Source organism: Grus americana, chromosome 2, assembly GCF_028858705.1.
Source record: "Grus americana isolate bGruAme1 chromosome 2, bGruAme1.mat, whole genome shotgun sequence".
NCBI classification, from domain to species: Eukaryota; Metazoa; Chordata; class Aves; order Gruiformes; family Gruidae; genus Grus; species Grus americana.
The window spans coordinates 110,146,070-110,160,744 of record NC_072853.1 but is presented as its reverse complement, the minus strand read 5'-3'; the positions used below and the strand labels follow the sequence as shown (position 1 = coordinate 110,160,744).

The window sequence follows — 14,675 nt, the reverse complement described above, 5'->3', positions numbered from 1 at the left end:
CAGGACCATCAGAATAAATTAAACTTCCATACAGAGAGTTAAGTATAATTCACAATATAAGCACAGCTGCATCTTGATGCAACATATAGAGAAAAACATCGCTGCTATACTCTTTTCCTAAGTGCTAGTCTTCTGGGTTACTAGCTCAAACTTTAAGTATGTAACAACTAAAAAAAAAATCCAAACAAAAAAAAACCCACAACAAACACTTGTTTCATAAGAATATAATTTGTTTCAAAGTCCCAACTTGTGTTCCAGGATGTGTTGTGGAGCCAGTGGTTTGTTGCACACCACCCTTCAAGCGCTGACATGTTTTGACAACACTGCCACCAATTCTGATATTTAAAACTGAAGAGAGAGTGGATGTTCACCTCAGCCATCTGCCAATGCAGCACATGAACACATTGCACACAGCTTCCATAACTGTTGTACCTCAAATCACCAGGAATCCAGTAATTTGAGGCATGCTTTCTCATTGGAGATAACGACTGTATAAATCACACTTACAACAGGGTTTGTCTCTATAGTGACATGCACGAAAATGATATAAATTAATTCTGTCAGTATAAAGTGGATTAAACTATAAACTCTTTGTAGATGCATTCACCTGCTGATTTTTACACTCAGAAACATATACTGTGAGTTTGTGAAAAAAAGTTAGGAGCCATTTTCTCAAAGAAGCTTTCTTTTTGATAATTTAAACTCCTTTTTGGACATCAAGAGAAAGCAGATTCCTAGAAAACTCCATTCACAGTCTCTAGAAGACACTTCTGTTTCTTATTCACACACAAGATTATCTGCAAAAAATGACAGAATAAGAGAACTTGTAAACGTCCAGACTTTTTTCAAGGTAATCTCTCTGAAATCTCTAGAAATTCAAATTCCAGTTAGCAGCAGTATGGAAACTGATTAAATGAAATCAGAGACAGATTTCACTGTCTTGCGAATTCACAGCAACTGCTACACACAGTTTTCACTCCTGATTTCAGAACTTACAGAGCTTCACTCCTTATACCCCTTTTCATACATTTGTGTACTTTTGATGTCATCTGTGATTTTGCTAAAAATCATGTTTGGATAAATATCATTACTGTAAGGCAGAATAAAGCATTAGTAATTTACTCTTGTGTTTTGACGTTTTCAGTCTGTAAGTCCTGCTTGTTGGAGTAGGCCAACTGAAGTCTGCAGGAACAGCCTGTCCTTCAGCACTTGATACACATCTAGAAAGCACTTTCTGGCTCTAGGTGTATGATTCTTAAATACACATCTTGATCTCCTATGCTTTCGTACATCTAAGTCTTCAAAAGATGATTGAGTCCATTCCTCTGTCCCTAAGTAGAATCACCTCTCTGGCCAATTCCTCTGTCTACCACTGAAAAGGGAAAGGCCCCCAGTGACAAGGACTACATCATCTTCTCAAATGACATATTCCAGCGCTTCTGCCTGCTACCTATGCTTTTCTCCCCTTAATATCTAACTTCAGTCTTCTTTGCTGCAGTTGAAATTCATTTCTTATCCAACTGTAACAGAACCAGTGCATATTTCTAAGGTTTGTTACGTATGCTCTTGGGGAAACTGTGAATGGGACAATTCTTCTATGCAGATAGCCTTCGCAGCTGACAGTCTCTTCCACTGAATACAACAGCAGGCTTTCCTTGCCACATTCTCCTCTTTCAACAGGCTCCTCCACTCGAGAAAAGTAACAAAACTCCTTTTACCTACTGCTGTAATCATAAGACATGTATTTTCCATATGTATTTGTCATTGGGGAAAAAGAAGAAAAGGGAAGATTAAACAGCAAAGGATCAGACTACAAAACTAAGTTTATAAACTCTCACAAAACATTACTAGCTCTTCCTACGTATTCCTAAATTTAGATTTCCGCTCTGCTGTTCTAATTTACATTATTTGGGCTGTATAACTGCATTATTTTAGAGTTCATTTCCTTTGTTAGTACTCTGAAGCCTTACATTTATTCAGTTCCAACTTCGTTCTCAAAAGAAACTGGCTATTTATTTCAGCAAGTGTATTCAGCAAATGTAAATCTAGGTGAGAAACAGAATAGCTGGGCATAATGTTGTATAAGTTCAGCATAACTATTTGCTCTGCTGTCTAAATTCAAGCCTTTTCTTCCTCCTTGTGGGATTCACAATTATAATATTTATAGATAAATAAGGATAGAATCTATGGCAATAATTTTAAAGCTTTTGATAGTTCACAGTAACCAGCAGTAAATTCAGCATGCTATGTAGTATAGTCTTACTGCAGTAAGTTCTTCTTGCTGCCTAGGAACCACAACCAATTGCTACAGGGGGCTTTGGGGGGTTTGTTTGTTTTTTTTTTTTTTTAACATACAACTTACTCAAAACATAAGGAGAAAGTACTGTTCTCAATTTCTGAACCACATCACAAGAGCTCTGAAATCCACTCCCAGTTCTCAAAGACCTCCTTTGCATCATGAGATAGTGACTCCATGCCACAGTACCCCAGGACACACCAGTCCCTTTCTTTTCCCATAAGTCTGTCCTGACAACTTAAATAGCAGGGAAAAGTCATCTCTCCTTTGGTGGACTAAATGTTTCAGATTTATAGATTCAGAGGTCAGAAAGGATTGCTGTGACTGGAATTCATTGTCAAGTGAAGTATGACTTGCAACTGATTTACACTGATAAATCACCTTTGTCTAGGTACAACGTTCAAATGGTTGGTTATTCTTCTACATGCTAAAAATCTGTACTTAATTCAAGCATGAATTTGCTCGGCTCCAATGTCCAACCTCTGGGTCTTGTTATGCCTTTGTCCGCCTGACAAAACATAGCCACTGCAATACCAATGCAAATAACAAATTACACTATGTGTTATCTAAACTGCATTCCTCCTTAGCTGCACCCCTGGAACAGCTCTAACAGTACCTTACTGGAGCTAGCTGACACTTAAAGCTTTTGGCAACAAGTATGCTACCAAACATCTGTTGTGACACCCCTTTTAAGTGCCCCCTCTCCCACACCATATGGCCATCTCCACTGAGTGGTACCGCAAGGCCATGACCCAGCTCTCATCACTCCCTGTCCTCTCTGGGGAAGACAGACACCGATAATTTCACACAGACTTCACACTCCATCAGCAGGAAAAACAGCTCGCTGCAGTGAAAGGAGATGTGCAGAGCATGTCCGTGTTGCAACACACTCTGCCCATGTCCCTGCCAGAAAACCCTCCCCCTGGAGGTGTAGTGTACTCTAAAAGAAGGGATGGGTTTTTTTTTTCCCCTAGCACTGCTGTTGCTCCTCCCAAGTGAGAACTGCTGTGCTCTCTGTGTAATCAGGCTTACACTTGGGGCTTTGTCAACACAACTATGGCAGCTGTGGGTGTGAGAAAAAAACAAAACAAAAACGGTCACAGAAGACAAAGCAAAACATTACATAGTAGATCTAGTTTTCTACTGACTTAAAGAGGTTTTGCTAGCACAAAAATTTAACTTATGGCCTTATGACAGGATAATAGACCAAGATGGAAGAAGACATTCTTTCACAGGCTCAAATGACAGAACTCCTTACTATGAATCAGGTTAATACAGCAGCAGCAGCAGCATTACTACTGACCAACACATAACAGTAGTCTAAATAGAGACACAGGGAACTAGGAAATTGAGTTCCCAAGTAAGAACTTTGTAACAAGTCAGTTCAAGGAAGAACACCTGATTTCAGTGATTTTATTTCCCACAGTTACAAAACAACCATTTAAATTATCTGTTCACAGTTACTGAAGTCATTAGAAAGGCTCAAAGCCTGTGCATACAGTACTAAATGTCATTCCCACAGTGAATTCTGGGCAAAGAAGAGCTAATAGGAAGGTGCTCTCAACAACAGCAGGAATATGCCAGCACCCTAGAAATACAGGACTGCAGGTAACACCCTTCATTCTACCTTGAACCCAGTGAAAGTCATTATACCTGTTTGAAGCAAAGTCTTGCAGGACTGACCTTTCAAGACCACTGCCATCAAAAGTCCAGAAAGCCAAACACTAAGTTGCCCTTAACAAAAGTTTCCTCAATATTACCTTTTTCTTAAAAAAAAAAAAAAATTAAAGAAAATAAATAGAGCTCTTATTTAAGGAACTTGAAAGGTAAATTTCTCTTTTGTAGCAGGAAGTGGCAATATGGAGAAACACTTTCACAGCAGAGCTTAATCATCTCCAGCATTCCCAGGTCAACTCATCATAAAATGAGGTGGTCACGTGCTGCTCAAGAGCTATTCTTGTTGCATCAGCAGCAGCTAAGCCACGGCGCCACTTCCTTTGGCAGTCCAAGTGTCTAAGCTGCAGATCTTTAGCTGCTTGATTCTCCAGCTGCTCTCCTTAACATTTTTTCCTCTTTTGGATTCACAGTATGGCAAAATACTGCATAGATGGTTATTAAATGTAAATGTAATCTGGGCAGGGAAACTGCTCCATATGGGGACACAGACTACACTCACAAAGCTGTGCTTTACCCTGAACAGCTTGCGGAGCACTCATTTCCAGAAGTGAAAGTGTTGCCTGTGTTAAAGTATCTGCATTAGAGGCTTTCGGTTACATTTAAAGCAGACAAATATCTTGAGAAGTTGTAAGCATTACTGATATGCAGGTCACCCTCCACAACACAAACCTCACCTCAGCCTTCAGGATTTCCTCCATACATAAAACTCTCGTCAAGAGCGCAAAGTCTCAAAATGGAGCACCTGGAGATCGACTCAGTATTTGCACAGCTGCTCTGTGATGCAAGCCAACCTCAACAAAGTTTCAAGTGATTTAAGTCACACCATCTGCTGAACAACTGCCTAGGTGTGGTTTCAACCCAGCATCCTTTTAACTCACCCTGAGCAACTGGAGCTTTGGCCTATGCTTAGGTCTGGCCTATACATCAACGCTTTGCTCGCCACAGCTAAATCAGCTGCAAGTATAAAAGCAAATAAATCTCACATATACATACACAGAGATTTCATTGACATACCAGTGCCCTTCTGCTATGGAAGCAGAATGGTACTCTTCTTTCATATATGCTTATGTAGCATACATAATTATGAATTATGTTTGTGGGAAGAAAACCAAAAAAACCACTCCAAAAAAACCCCCACAAAAAAAAAAAGCCTCTCCTGACAGCCTTTGCTGTGCCTCCACCAAGCAGGTCCACAGACACCCTTATTGACACCGTCACAGAAGTCAAAGCTTTTCTAGACGACGAACTCTTGAGGCACCCATACTTTGTAGCATCAATGCATCTTCCTTCTGCAGCAAAACTAACTTCTTTGTGTCAGACACACAGTCAGCTTTTACCACCAAAGCCACTGAACAATTTGGTCAAAAACTGCATGTATAAATATTTCCAAACTACTCTCTTATTGCTGTGTTGCCCAGGAACAATGTTGACCAGATAATTTCAGAGAAGAATAGAAGAAAAAAGAGGAGCTACAGTAAAACAAACAAACAAAAAGAAATAAAGCACAACAAAACCCACACCAACTACAAAATAAATTAATTGTGAGGGGACAGGTTCTGCTCCTACTGAATTCACTGGTCAGCTTCCCATTTATTTCAATTGGCCTGATAAACACGTGTGTCCCTCCAGCTTCTGTCCTGTCAGAGAGGAAGGCTGGCAGACAATCCATCAACACAAGCTACAAAGACTCAGTGCTAGTGCTGAGAAAATTCAACTGCCATTCAAAATACAATTCAAAGCTATGAAATGACAGGAAAAGCCTTCCAGCAGCTTCAACTGCAACTGGATGTACAGCAATAGCTTTAATTTAAAAGCAATCCAAAAGCTACTATGTGTACTCTCTATGTAAAATTTAACTAACTGAATGTTCCTGTAGCAACTTTAAATTCTCAATTCTCTTTTTAATTATGCAAAGGCAGTACTACACAAACATTGTTAATCATATTCTTCATGTTTAAGGTCAGAGTTGGATGGAAAGGAGAACTTGTTTCCATAAATTACTTACATGTAATCCAGCACAGGTATAATTTACAGAAAGATGTAAGCCAAAAATCTTAAGAACTGGTTATCCTTCATTGTTATCAGCTTTAGTCACTTTGGTGGAAGGGACAGCTGACAGTCAGTTCTTTCCAATCTTTAAATTAAATTGGCAATAGATCAGATTAGTTAATCTTGCTGGACACACTGTAAATTCCCCTGTCCCCACAGAGATCAGAGATGGGGAATGTTCTATAACATACCGACAAGCAGGTGTATAAGTTGATTTACTATATTTTGTACTGGGTAAGATCTACTACTGGCTCGTTGGGTTTTCTGTTTGTGGGTTGTTGTTTGGGTGTTTTCTGGGGGTTTGTTGGGGTTGTTTTGGGTTTTTTTTTTTGGGGGGGGGGGGAAGTGTCCCCCCTCGTCTCCTTTTATCCACAGTTTCCAACAACAGCACTTTGAGACCAGCATAGATTATTTTTATTACTTACACAAAAACCAAATTTCTAGCTAGTAATTTCCCTGGACAAAGCACTAGCTAACAGCACTGCTCCTAAAGGTCCTCATCCCTTAGGTTACATTCAAACCTAAAACTCACTAGAAGCAAAAGCGGCTGAGAACTGACTAATGAAGAGAAGCTGCTAGCCCTTTTACTTGTTTTCATGTAGTTTGTTTGTTTGGGGTTTTTTTTAGGTTATTTGTTATTTTCCTTTTTAAGACTTTGATTTTAGGTTTTACTCTTGATGCTGATATTTTCCGCACAGATTAAGCTTCGATTAATGTCTCAGGATGTTCAAATCTAAAGCAAATCCACAAGTACGCCTGGGATTTGTTATTTTGGATCTCGAAAAAACCCGAAACCTGTATGTATTATGTTCTCTCCTGTGTAAACAAACTGCCTCATTTCTTTGCTTCATATTCATTTTCTCCATAAATCAGACTTGCATGAGCTTTGCAAACAGGAAAAAAGTCTCTTCTGTTTTCCACTTCCAGAAAGTAAAACTAGCTTGTATATGTGTATACACACAGATTGAAATATAAGATAATGTGAAAGTTGCTGTGAAACTGCTAAAATATCTTAAAAGCTGACCAGAGATATGCAAGCAACATGTAGTAAAGAAAAAACAAAAGTCCACTATTTTCCTTGACTTCTTGTACCTTCTTAAGATTAATATCTTGCTCTTTAAACACTAACAAGTGTAAATAGCTTCCAACAGTCCTGCACACATTTAACTGGATACAAACAACATGAACATTTTGATGTCTGGAACAAGTATATTTCCCACCTCCTCATCTGACGTTAAATCACAGGAGAAAAAAAATATAAAGAAAAAAAGAGACTACAGGATACATTAAGAGGCTAGCTAGTGTATTTCCCAGCTTTAAGGCTCAACCTGTGACACCTAAGTGACTCCTCACAGAACTTGGTGTAAGCTGCTCTTGAAAGCCTCAACTGATGGAAAATAACAAAAGCTTCCAAAAGGAATTTATCTGAGTGCTTTATTATCTGTGCAAGCAGCAATGAATGTTTTTGTCTCAGAAGCTCCAGTGACATCATTATTGCTCTTATACTCTGGTGGGGTTTTGGGGGTTTTTTGCTTATTTGCTTTTTAAGATCCCCTCAGTCCCCTCCACAGAAAGCAAGCTACATCGTATTAGTGACCACAAGATATGGAACCATCGGTGCACTGACACTGCACAAGATGAGAATTTATCATCCACACAAATAGCAACCAGCTTTGATGTCAACTTATTTCAAAAAGGGCCTCTGTGTGTGTGCACAAAAATAAGTAAATATATATTCATCTTTCTATTAGCTTAAAAGGTTAAAGATGGCTTGCTGCCCGATTCCAAATAACACATCTGCATATAAAGCATTAAAAAAAAAAAAAAAGATAAAGAACTCCAAAAGCTATCAGTGTGTCAAAGCAAAGATCTAACACAAAGCAGTGAGGTTAACAATGATTTTGTCTGCTAAGTGCCATCTGTAATACTTCACTCATAAGTGCACCTGTAAGTAATCTATACAATAACACTTACAGAGCAACTGCTGACCCAGCACAGCAGATTAGCAAGCAGCAGGGTCCAAGGCTGAATATTTACAGCTTCCTCAAAAATAAGCTAAGGCATCCCAGTTAACTTGACTAAATAAATGCTGTTACTACTTATATAGAATGAGGAGCAGGTCAGCAACATTCATGTAAAACAAAGCATTTTAAATGCGTTTCAATTAAACATAGAACTATGTTAACAACCATATGGAACTGCTTGCTAATTTCATTGAGGAACTCCTAAAATAGTCTTAAAGGACTGATACCTTCGCTAACATTTGTCAAGTTTGCTGAACTCAATCACAGCTTTTGAATGATCTGATCCACCTGAAAATTCCGCTACTCTGATCCAACAGCACTGGCACTAAACCTGTAAAATTACAGAGCTATCCAATAGTCTGGGGCTCGACCACTTTCCACATGCCTTTAATGTTCAACAGCTAACAGAGACAATCAGGTTGATTTCCTAACCCCATGACTGTCTTGATTTCTACCACAGAATTTTGTATATTAGACTGCAAGATAATGCATCAGAGAGACCATGCAGAGCTCTAATGAAGGGGCATTTAGATGGTTATTGATGCTTATACTGGGCTGGAGGTCATTCAGTGAATGGCAAACATGTCACTGTTTTACAAATAGTTTTCAATCCTCAGTGTCAGAGAAAGGGATTGTTAAGGAAGGAGTTCAAGCCCTAGGCATTTAAAAAGGAATATGGTGATATAATCCTTTCAGAGGTAACTTGTTTACAGTCAGTAACATTTCCAGGAGAAGACATATAGTAAAGCAAGAGACAATCAAGCTTGCAGAATGATGGAAGAGCATTCACAGTGTATTGTTGCTTCCCCTTGTTCTCTTTGCTTTAAATTCAATGCAGAATTTTATAGTCCCTTTGCACAAAGGGACAACTATATATTTCCACATAATTCTGAAGCAGTCTTTGTCCTACTTGTTGTGGTTCTGTCTATCATGACATACAGATGACCTTGCTTCAGTGAGATGAAGCTAGCACACCCTCTTCCCAGCAGACCAAGTCTTAAGCACTAGCTCACAATGCAGCATGGTTCACAAGCACTTTTGGTCACAGGACTTGGGACAGGGAGGAGTGGGAACAAGTAGGAACCAACCCTCACTGGTAGCACAGGCTCCCTGTCAGTCACAGGAAGCTCTCAGCTCCAACAAACACTCTGCAAGGCACAGAACAAGGCAGAAGGACTAGATTTGCTTCTGCTTCGCAGTTCCTCTGCCTCAACAAGACATGACACTCATATTGGGAGCTGTTGGATTATAAACTGAGGAAAATATCCTCCTCCTGCATCACTCCGCTTGATAAAACCAACAATGAGCTGCATTTTAAGGACTGTGCAAGGCAAAAAAAATAATTAATCACATCTGGAGATGAGTGAGAATCCAGGCCAGACTATGGCACGCAATGTAAAACATTCCCTGAGAAAACACAGCTTAGTAAACTGGCACTCTGCCTTTCCAAAAGTCTCAAGTGGTATTCAGAGGCAACCTTATTAGAGGATGCTACAGTACTTCCACTGTTAAGGAGCACACTCAGCTCCAAAAGTTCATGGTATTAAAAAAAATAAATTAGAAACACTTGTCTCTCTGCAGAAGCGCCTGCAGCACAGTCTGGGACAAGCAGCAGGAGGCAATGATAGTGCAAGAAAAGGGTATAAACAGCAGGAGGGAAATGTCTAGTTTATCAAAGGATGCTCCAGAAGAAACAAAGCTACTCTTGTCATGATTCACAGGCCATAGTGTGACATCATTACAAGCTTTCTACAACAGCTGCGTCACAGCTTCACCCTGTGAAGCTTCTGCCTGACCCTTTCACAGCAGCATACAGGTCTTGAGGGTGGACTTCTGTGAGTCTTTTTAATGGTTCCATTTCAGAAGGAAATAAAAATGTTTCAGTATGTAATACTCAAATTTAGAGCTCAATCTCACTTTTAAGTTCTACCTCGTTACCCATTCTAAACTACATTAAGCAAATCAACACAGTTCTGAAGCCCATAGCACAGCGTTCTGACTGTAGCACAGTGATTTTCAACTGTGCTCCAGCTGTTTGACTGAATAATGTTCAAAGTCCCTGAGCATATTAGTTAGCACAGCAGTTCTCAAATATCTACTACTTGGACCTCAATCAGCTGCTATATAGGGAGATGGACAATCTAAATAAGAACTCATACTAACAAACTAAAATTACTAAGGCACACACGGCCCTGAAATTCCAATTCAGGTACCTAGCATTAGGTTCCAAAATCTGCAAGTGTTTTATTCTATTCCATACAACTATCAGCACAATTTCTGAACACCTTCAAAAAGAAAAATAAAATAACTAATAACCTCCAAACGTAGCTGACATCTTTCATATTGTCCCCACCATAATGTGCCACTGTGTTTGCACAGGGTTTTAGAAAGCAACCAGAAACATTACAAACATTGCCGTACATTTATATTACTGAAGAAAAGGGGACAAGGTCCATAGTACTTCAACGTCCTTGCAAAGGTTTATTTTGTAACCTCATGTCTAGCCTCTAAGAAGTATCATGTTCTACACATATTAGCTTTATATTACTTGAACAGTTAAACATATTTCCTATTGATACACACAGATGGAGGAACTACGGGTACTTCTTCATGCAGAATTCAGGAGCCTCATTTCACCTACCCAATTTTGGAAACCTTATCCCTGAGTTCCTTAAGTGGAATACCAGATTTTAAACCGTGAACTTGCCATAAATCTGCTCAGCCTTGCATACTTTGAGCAGGCTAAACCAATCTGAAACGCTGGCAATGAATGTTTGTAATGATGACAAGGATCCAGATGCAGTACCACTGTGCATTTTTCATAGGCACATCCTGTATAACCAAGTTGAGTCACATAATTGTAGCGGCCATTTCTTTAGAAGAGGCAGGCTTCTTGACACCCAGCTGAAGCCTCTGGTCTGATAAGGCTATGGGTCATCTGAAAACTGAATAAACATCCCAAATCTTCAACTCCAACCAGACATAACCAAAGGAAGAAAAGAAAAAAAAGTCTCTTGGAAACTGGGAACAAGTGGTAGCCCTAACATCATACAAATGCCTATCAAAAGCAACTATCTTAGTCTATAAATAGGGATGCCTGTTCTTCCCCAGGGATAAATTCTTAAGGTACTTTTTTGTCTCACCTTACTATATGCCTTTAGTAAGTAGCTATTCCTCATTTCATACAAGAGGACACCACACTGCAATGAATCGAAGTTGACCCATTAGACTCTCACCTCCATGCGCTCACTCCCTCTTTTTACCCAAAGCAATGATGCATCTCAAAATACAGAGACAGATGCATGCACAGAGTCAGATATATACTTCTGGCAGGAATACTTTGATTACAGCATTACCTGTTACTAGCTTTGAACATGTCCTACAGAAGTTTTTAAAAATTAGGGCAAAGCTCAATTCTTAAAAAGTGCTTGAAAGAGTTTAAACATGCTCTCTGTTAAACTGCTAGCTGTAAAAAATTATTTAATTGTTAAAAGCGTACATTCTGTTAAACTCTCCCCTCCCTCCAGATCTTACTAGTAAATAAATAACAACATATACCTCACCATGGCAGCTTAAACTTCTGTGCCAGGGCAAAGCAGAAAAGAACAGTGTAAGTTAGAGTTCAGCTGTTATGCCAAAATGATTTTTATGCAGATGAAAATCATGTTATAGAAAGATAAAAATATTTACTGTTTATAGTGGTATCATTGAATAACAAATTGGGCCCAATTGAATTAGACACTGCAAAGACATAGTGAAGAAGAGGTGCCTATTGCAAACAATGTACAAGCTACTTTAATGAGTCTGTGCTTATTACAGGTGCCCTACCCTTTATAGAGATGATGAGGTTAATGACATATATTAATAACACTCACCTCTCGGGTCTCAAAAATAATAAACTAAAATGGAACACTCAAGAACAGCATGGGAAAACAAAGCAAAAATACCCCAACAAACCCCAAAGCTTTGCCTTGCAGAACTGAAGAGGCGCATGGCGGCACAGAAAGAGCCGAAAGGCAGGAGAGGCTCGGCCCGAGGCCTCAGGACCACTGACACCAAAGGCACATGGAGGACATTAAGCCCACGGGCCCCCTTGCCAAGAGATACCCCTCACTGGAGCACTCAGCCATGCCAACCCAGAAAAATTGTGGCAAGTCACCTGAAGATACCAGTTAAAACCAAAGAGGTTAAAATTTCAAAAGCCAAAGGGGTTAAAGCTTTAACTCCAAAGGGGTTAAAATGGCAGTAATTTGGTATATTAAAAAAAGAAACCAGCTTAAGCACGGCCCACTCGTGCCTGGCCGGCCTAGATGCCGCTTAGCCCTACGAACGGACACGGGCAGAGGCAGCGGCCGCGCAGACGGAGGCTTACGCCGTTTATACCGGCGTGTTTCACAACCAAGCACGCGCGGGGCGGGGAGCGGCTGCGGAACTCGGCGGCGTTACCGGGTGCCCGCTGGGACAGGCGGCGCCCCTCGCCCGGCCAGGGAGCTGCCCCGGGGTAGCGCCGCCGGGACTTCCGCGCCCCGTCCCCCCCAACTCGCGGCGGGCCGGTGGCGGTTGGCGGCGCGCGCCGCCCGGGGGCGGGAGGTACCGTACCGGCGGGCAGGAGGCAGTCCAGCGGCGTGAACGCGCGCTCCATGGCCGCAGGCCGCCCTGCTCGTGGGGCGGGCACACAGAAAAGCACGGAGAACCCCGAGCCCCGCGGCTCCCCTAGAGCTGCGGGAGCGGGCGGGCGGAGGGGGAAAGCACGCAGGAATTAGCGGTGCCCCTTCCCTTCCCCTAAGGAACGACCTCCGCTGCACAGCCGTGGCGGCTGAGCCCGCCTTCAGCCGGCGAGCAGGCGGGAGGTGGCAACGGCACCACCCGGGTACCTGCAGCCACGCGTACTCCTGCACGCCCCCAGGGTGGTGCATCTAAACGGGCGGGGGGGGGGGGGGGGGGGGGGGGGCAAAGACAAGCCGAGAGAATCGATCGCCGCCATCCGTTGCTCGGCGGTGGATTCAGCAGCGGGAAGGCGGAGCGGGTGGGAAGGAGGGAAGCGGTGGCGCTGCCGGGCGCGGGCTGAGCCCCGCCCTCGCTGATGGACGCGCGGTGACGGCCGTTAGGGCCTCTGCGGGGAGGGGGGCGGCGGCGGGCTGAGGGAGAGCAGCACCACCGCCCGTGTGGACCCTGAGGAGCGGGAAGGCGAGAGGGAGGCAGGCCGGTCGTGCCCCAGCGCCCGCTGTACGAGGTTTTATCTCTTCCCCCCCCCGGCCGCTCTGGGGCTGGGCCCAGCGGCTCCCACCGCCCGTCGGAGGCGTTTTCGACATCTGAGCCATGTCGACCTCGTTCCACCTGCGTTTGGGGAGGGCCGTGAAGAGCAGCTACAACGCGAGGAAGCCTGTGGTGGTCTGCTCGCTTTTTCATTTTCTAAATAAAAACCCGGCCGCAGAGTACTTCCTTTTTATTAAAAAATATATCTAGTGTAGGGAGGGGTTACTTAGGGCAAAGAATGATAGACACCATCATTAAAAAGAAAACAAAATTTGTGAGTCACCGTCCATACTAGATGCATTGTGCTTTGAGACCCTGTAATGAACAGTTCACTCAGAAGTGATTAATAGCTTTCAGCCTATCAAAACTGATAAAACTGCAGCTGCCATCCCGCAACGAGACCTCAGCCCTTTGCACACAGCCTGTGTGCTGCTGCTGGCCTATGGCTCCGGCCACGCTTGGGATGCAGCAAGCCTTGGGTCCGGAGGCTGGCAGCCCAGCTTTGCTCTGACTCCAGGCATTGGCTTCACCTTCTGCCCCTGCACAGAGCCCAAAGAGCGAAAAGAGCACACAGCGGCAAATGTTCTCCCTCGTTTTCAAGGCGTCGCAGAATAACGTGGTGTTTGTAGTTGCAGCTTAAGTTTCAATTAAAATTATTTTAATATCATCACAAAAGTTGTTATATAGATAGTTTCTAACCACTTACAGACTCTTAGCTGGGAAATTAATCATCTTCAGGCATCAAATGCCTAACACCTGTTAAATTTAAGTTTGCGCTCGGAGCACAGGTCAAATTCTGACCCCCCAAAAGTGGCTCTTGTGTTTCCATCTTCTTGGGCCGGCTTCTGATTCTGCAGGTACCCCAACCCGACCTCCTCATCCGGGACGGGGGCAGCCATCTCCTCCTGCCAAACGCACACAGTGCCGTTCCCTGCGCCACGATGCACGGAGCTCACGTTGCTCCGCCGCCGGGAGCTGTTTCCCGAGCACAGCACGGCCCAGCTCGGCGGCGGCTCCGGGGAGCTGCGCGGGGCCCCGCAGCAGAGGGCAGCAGAGGAGCACGGCCACCGGCCGCCGCGCCCGTCCCAGCCCGGGACCGACGGCAGCCGCGCGGCCGAGAGGGTCCGCTGAGCCCCTTACGCAGCCGCTGGGTCGCCTTCCCCAGCGTGCCCCCCCCACTCTGGGAGAAGACAGGAGGATGAGGTCTCGTTTTAGAGGTGTTTGTAAAAAAGGCGGTGCGTTAGTCAGGTAAGGTTTCCAGTCAAATGGGAGGGAAGTCGGACCAACATGTCAGCTCGCTACTCAGTCCAAACTGTTAAAGTCTGAGATTCGCGCTCAGATCAACAGGATTTAAGTGACTTCAGTGTTTGGGT

At 43.1% G+C, this 14,675-nt stretch overlaps 1 protein-coding gene across 7 annotated transcripts in view; it reads right to left on the bottom strand.

Annotated features, from left to right (window-relative positions):
• The window catches only part of TPK1 (thiamin pyrophosphokinase 1), a 319,194-nt gene extending 306,248 nt beyond the window's left edge, over window positions 1-12,946 (bottom strand). For 6 of the 7 annotated variants that reach the window (XR_008575907.1, XM_054817003.1, XM_054816997.1 and 3 more), the window contains exon 1: window positions 12,646-12,946. Coding sequence is in view for 4 of the 7 variants with exons in the window: in XM_054816997.1 (XP_054672972.1) it covers window positions 12,646-12,688 (43 nt within the window). In the remaining 3 variants the exon portion in view is untranslated. The remainder of the gene's footprint in view (window positions 1-12,645) is intronic. The other variant, XM_054817001.1, reaches the window with a different exon arrangement.
• Between the last annotated feature and the right edge of the window lie 1,729 nt (window positions 12,947-14,675).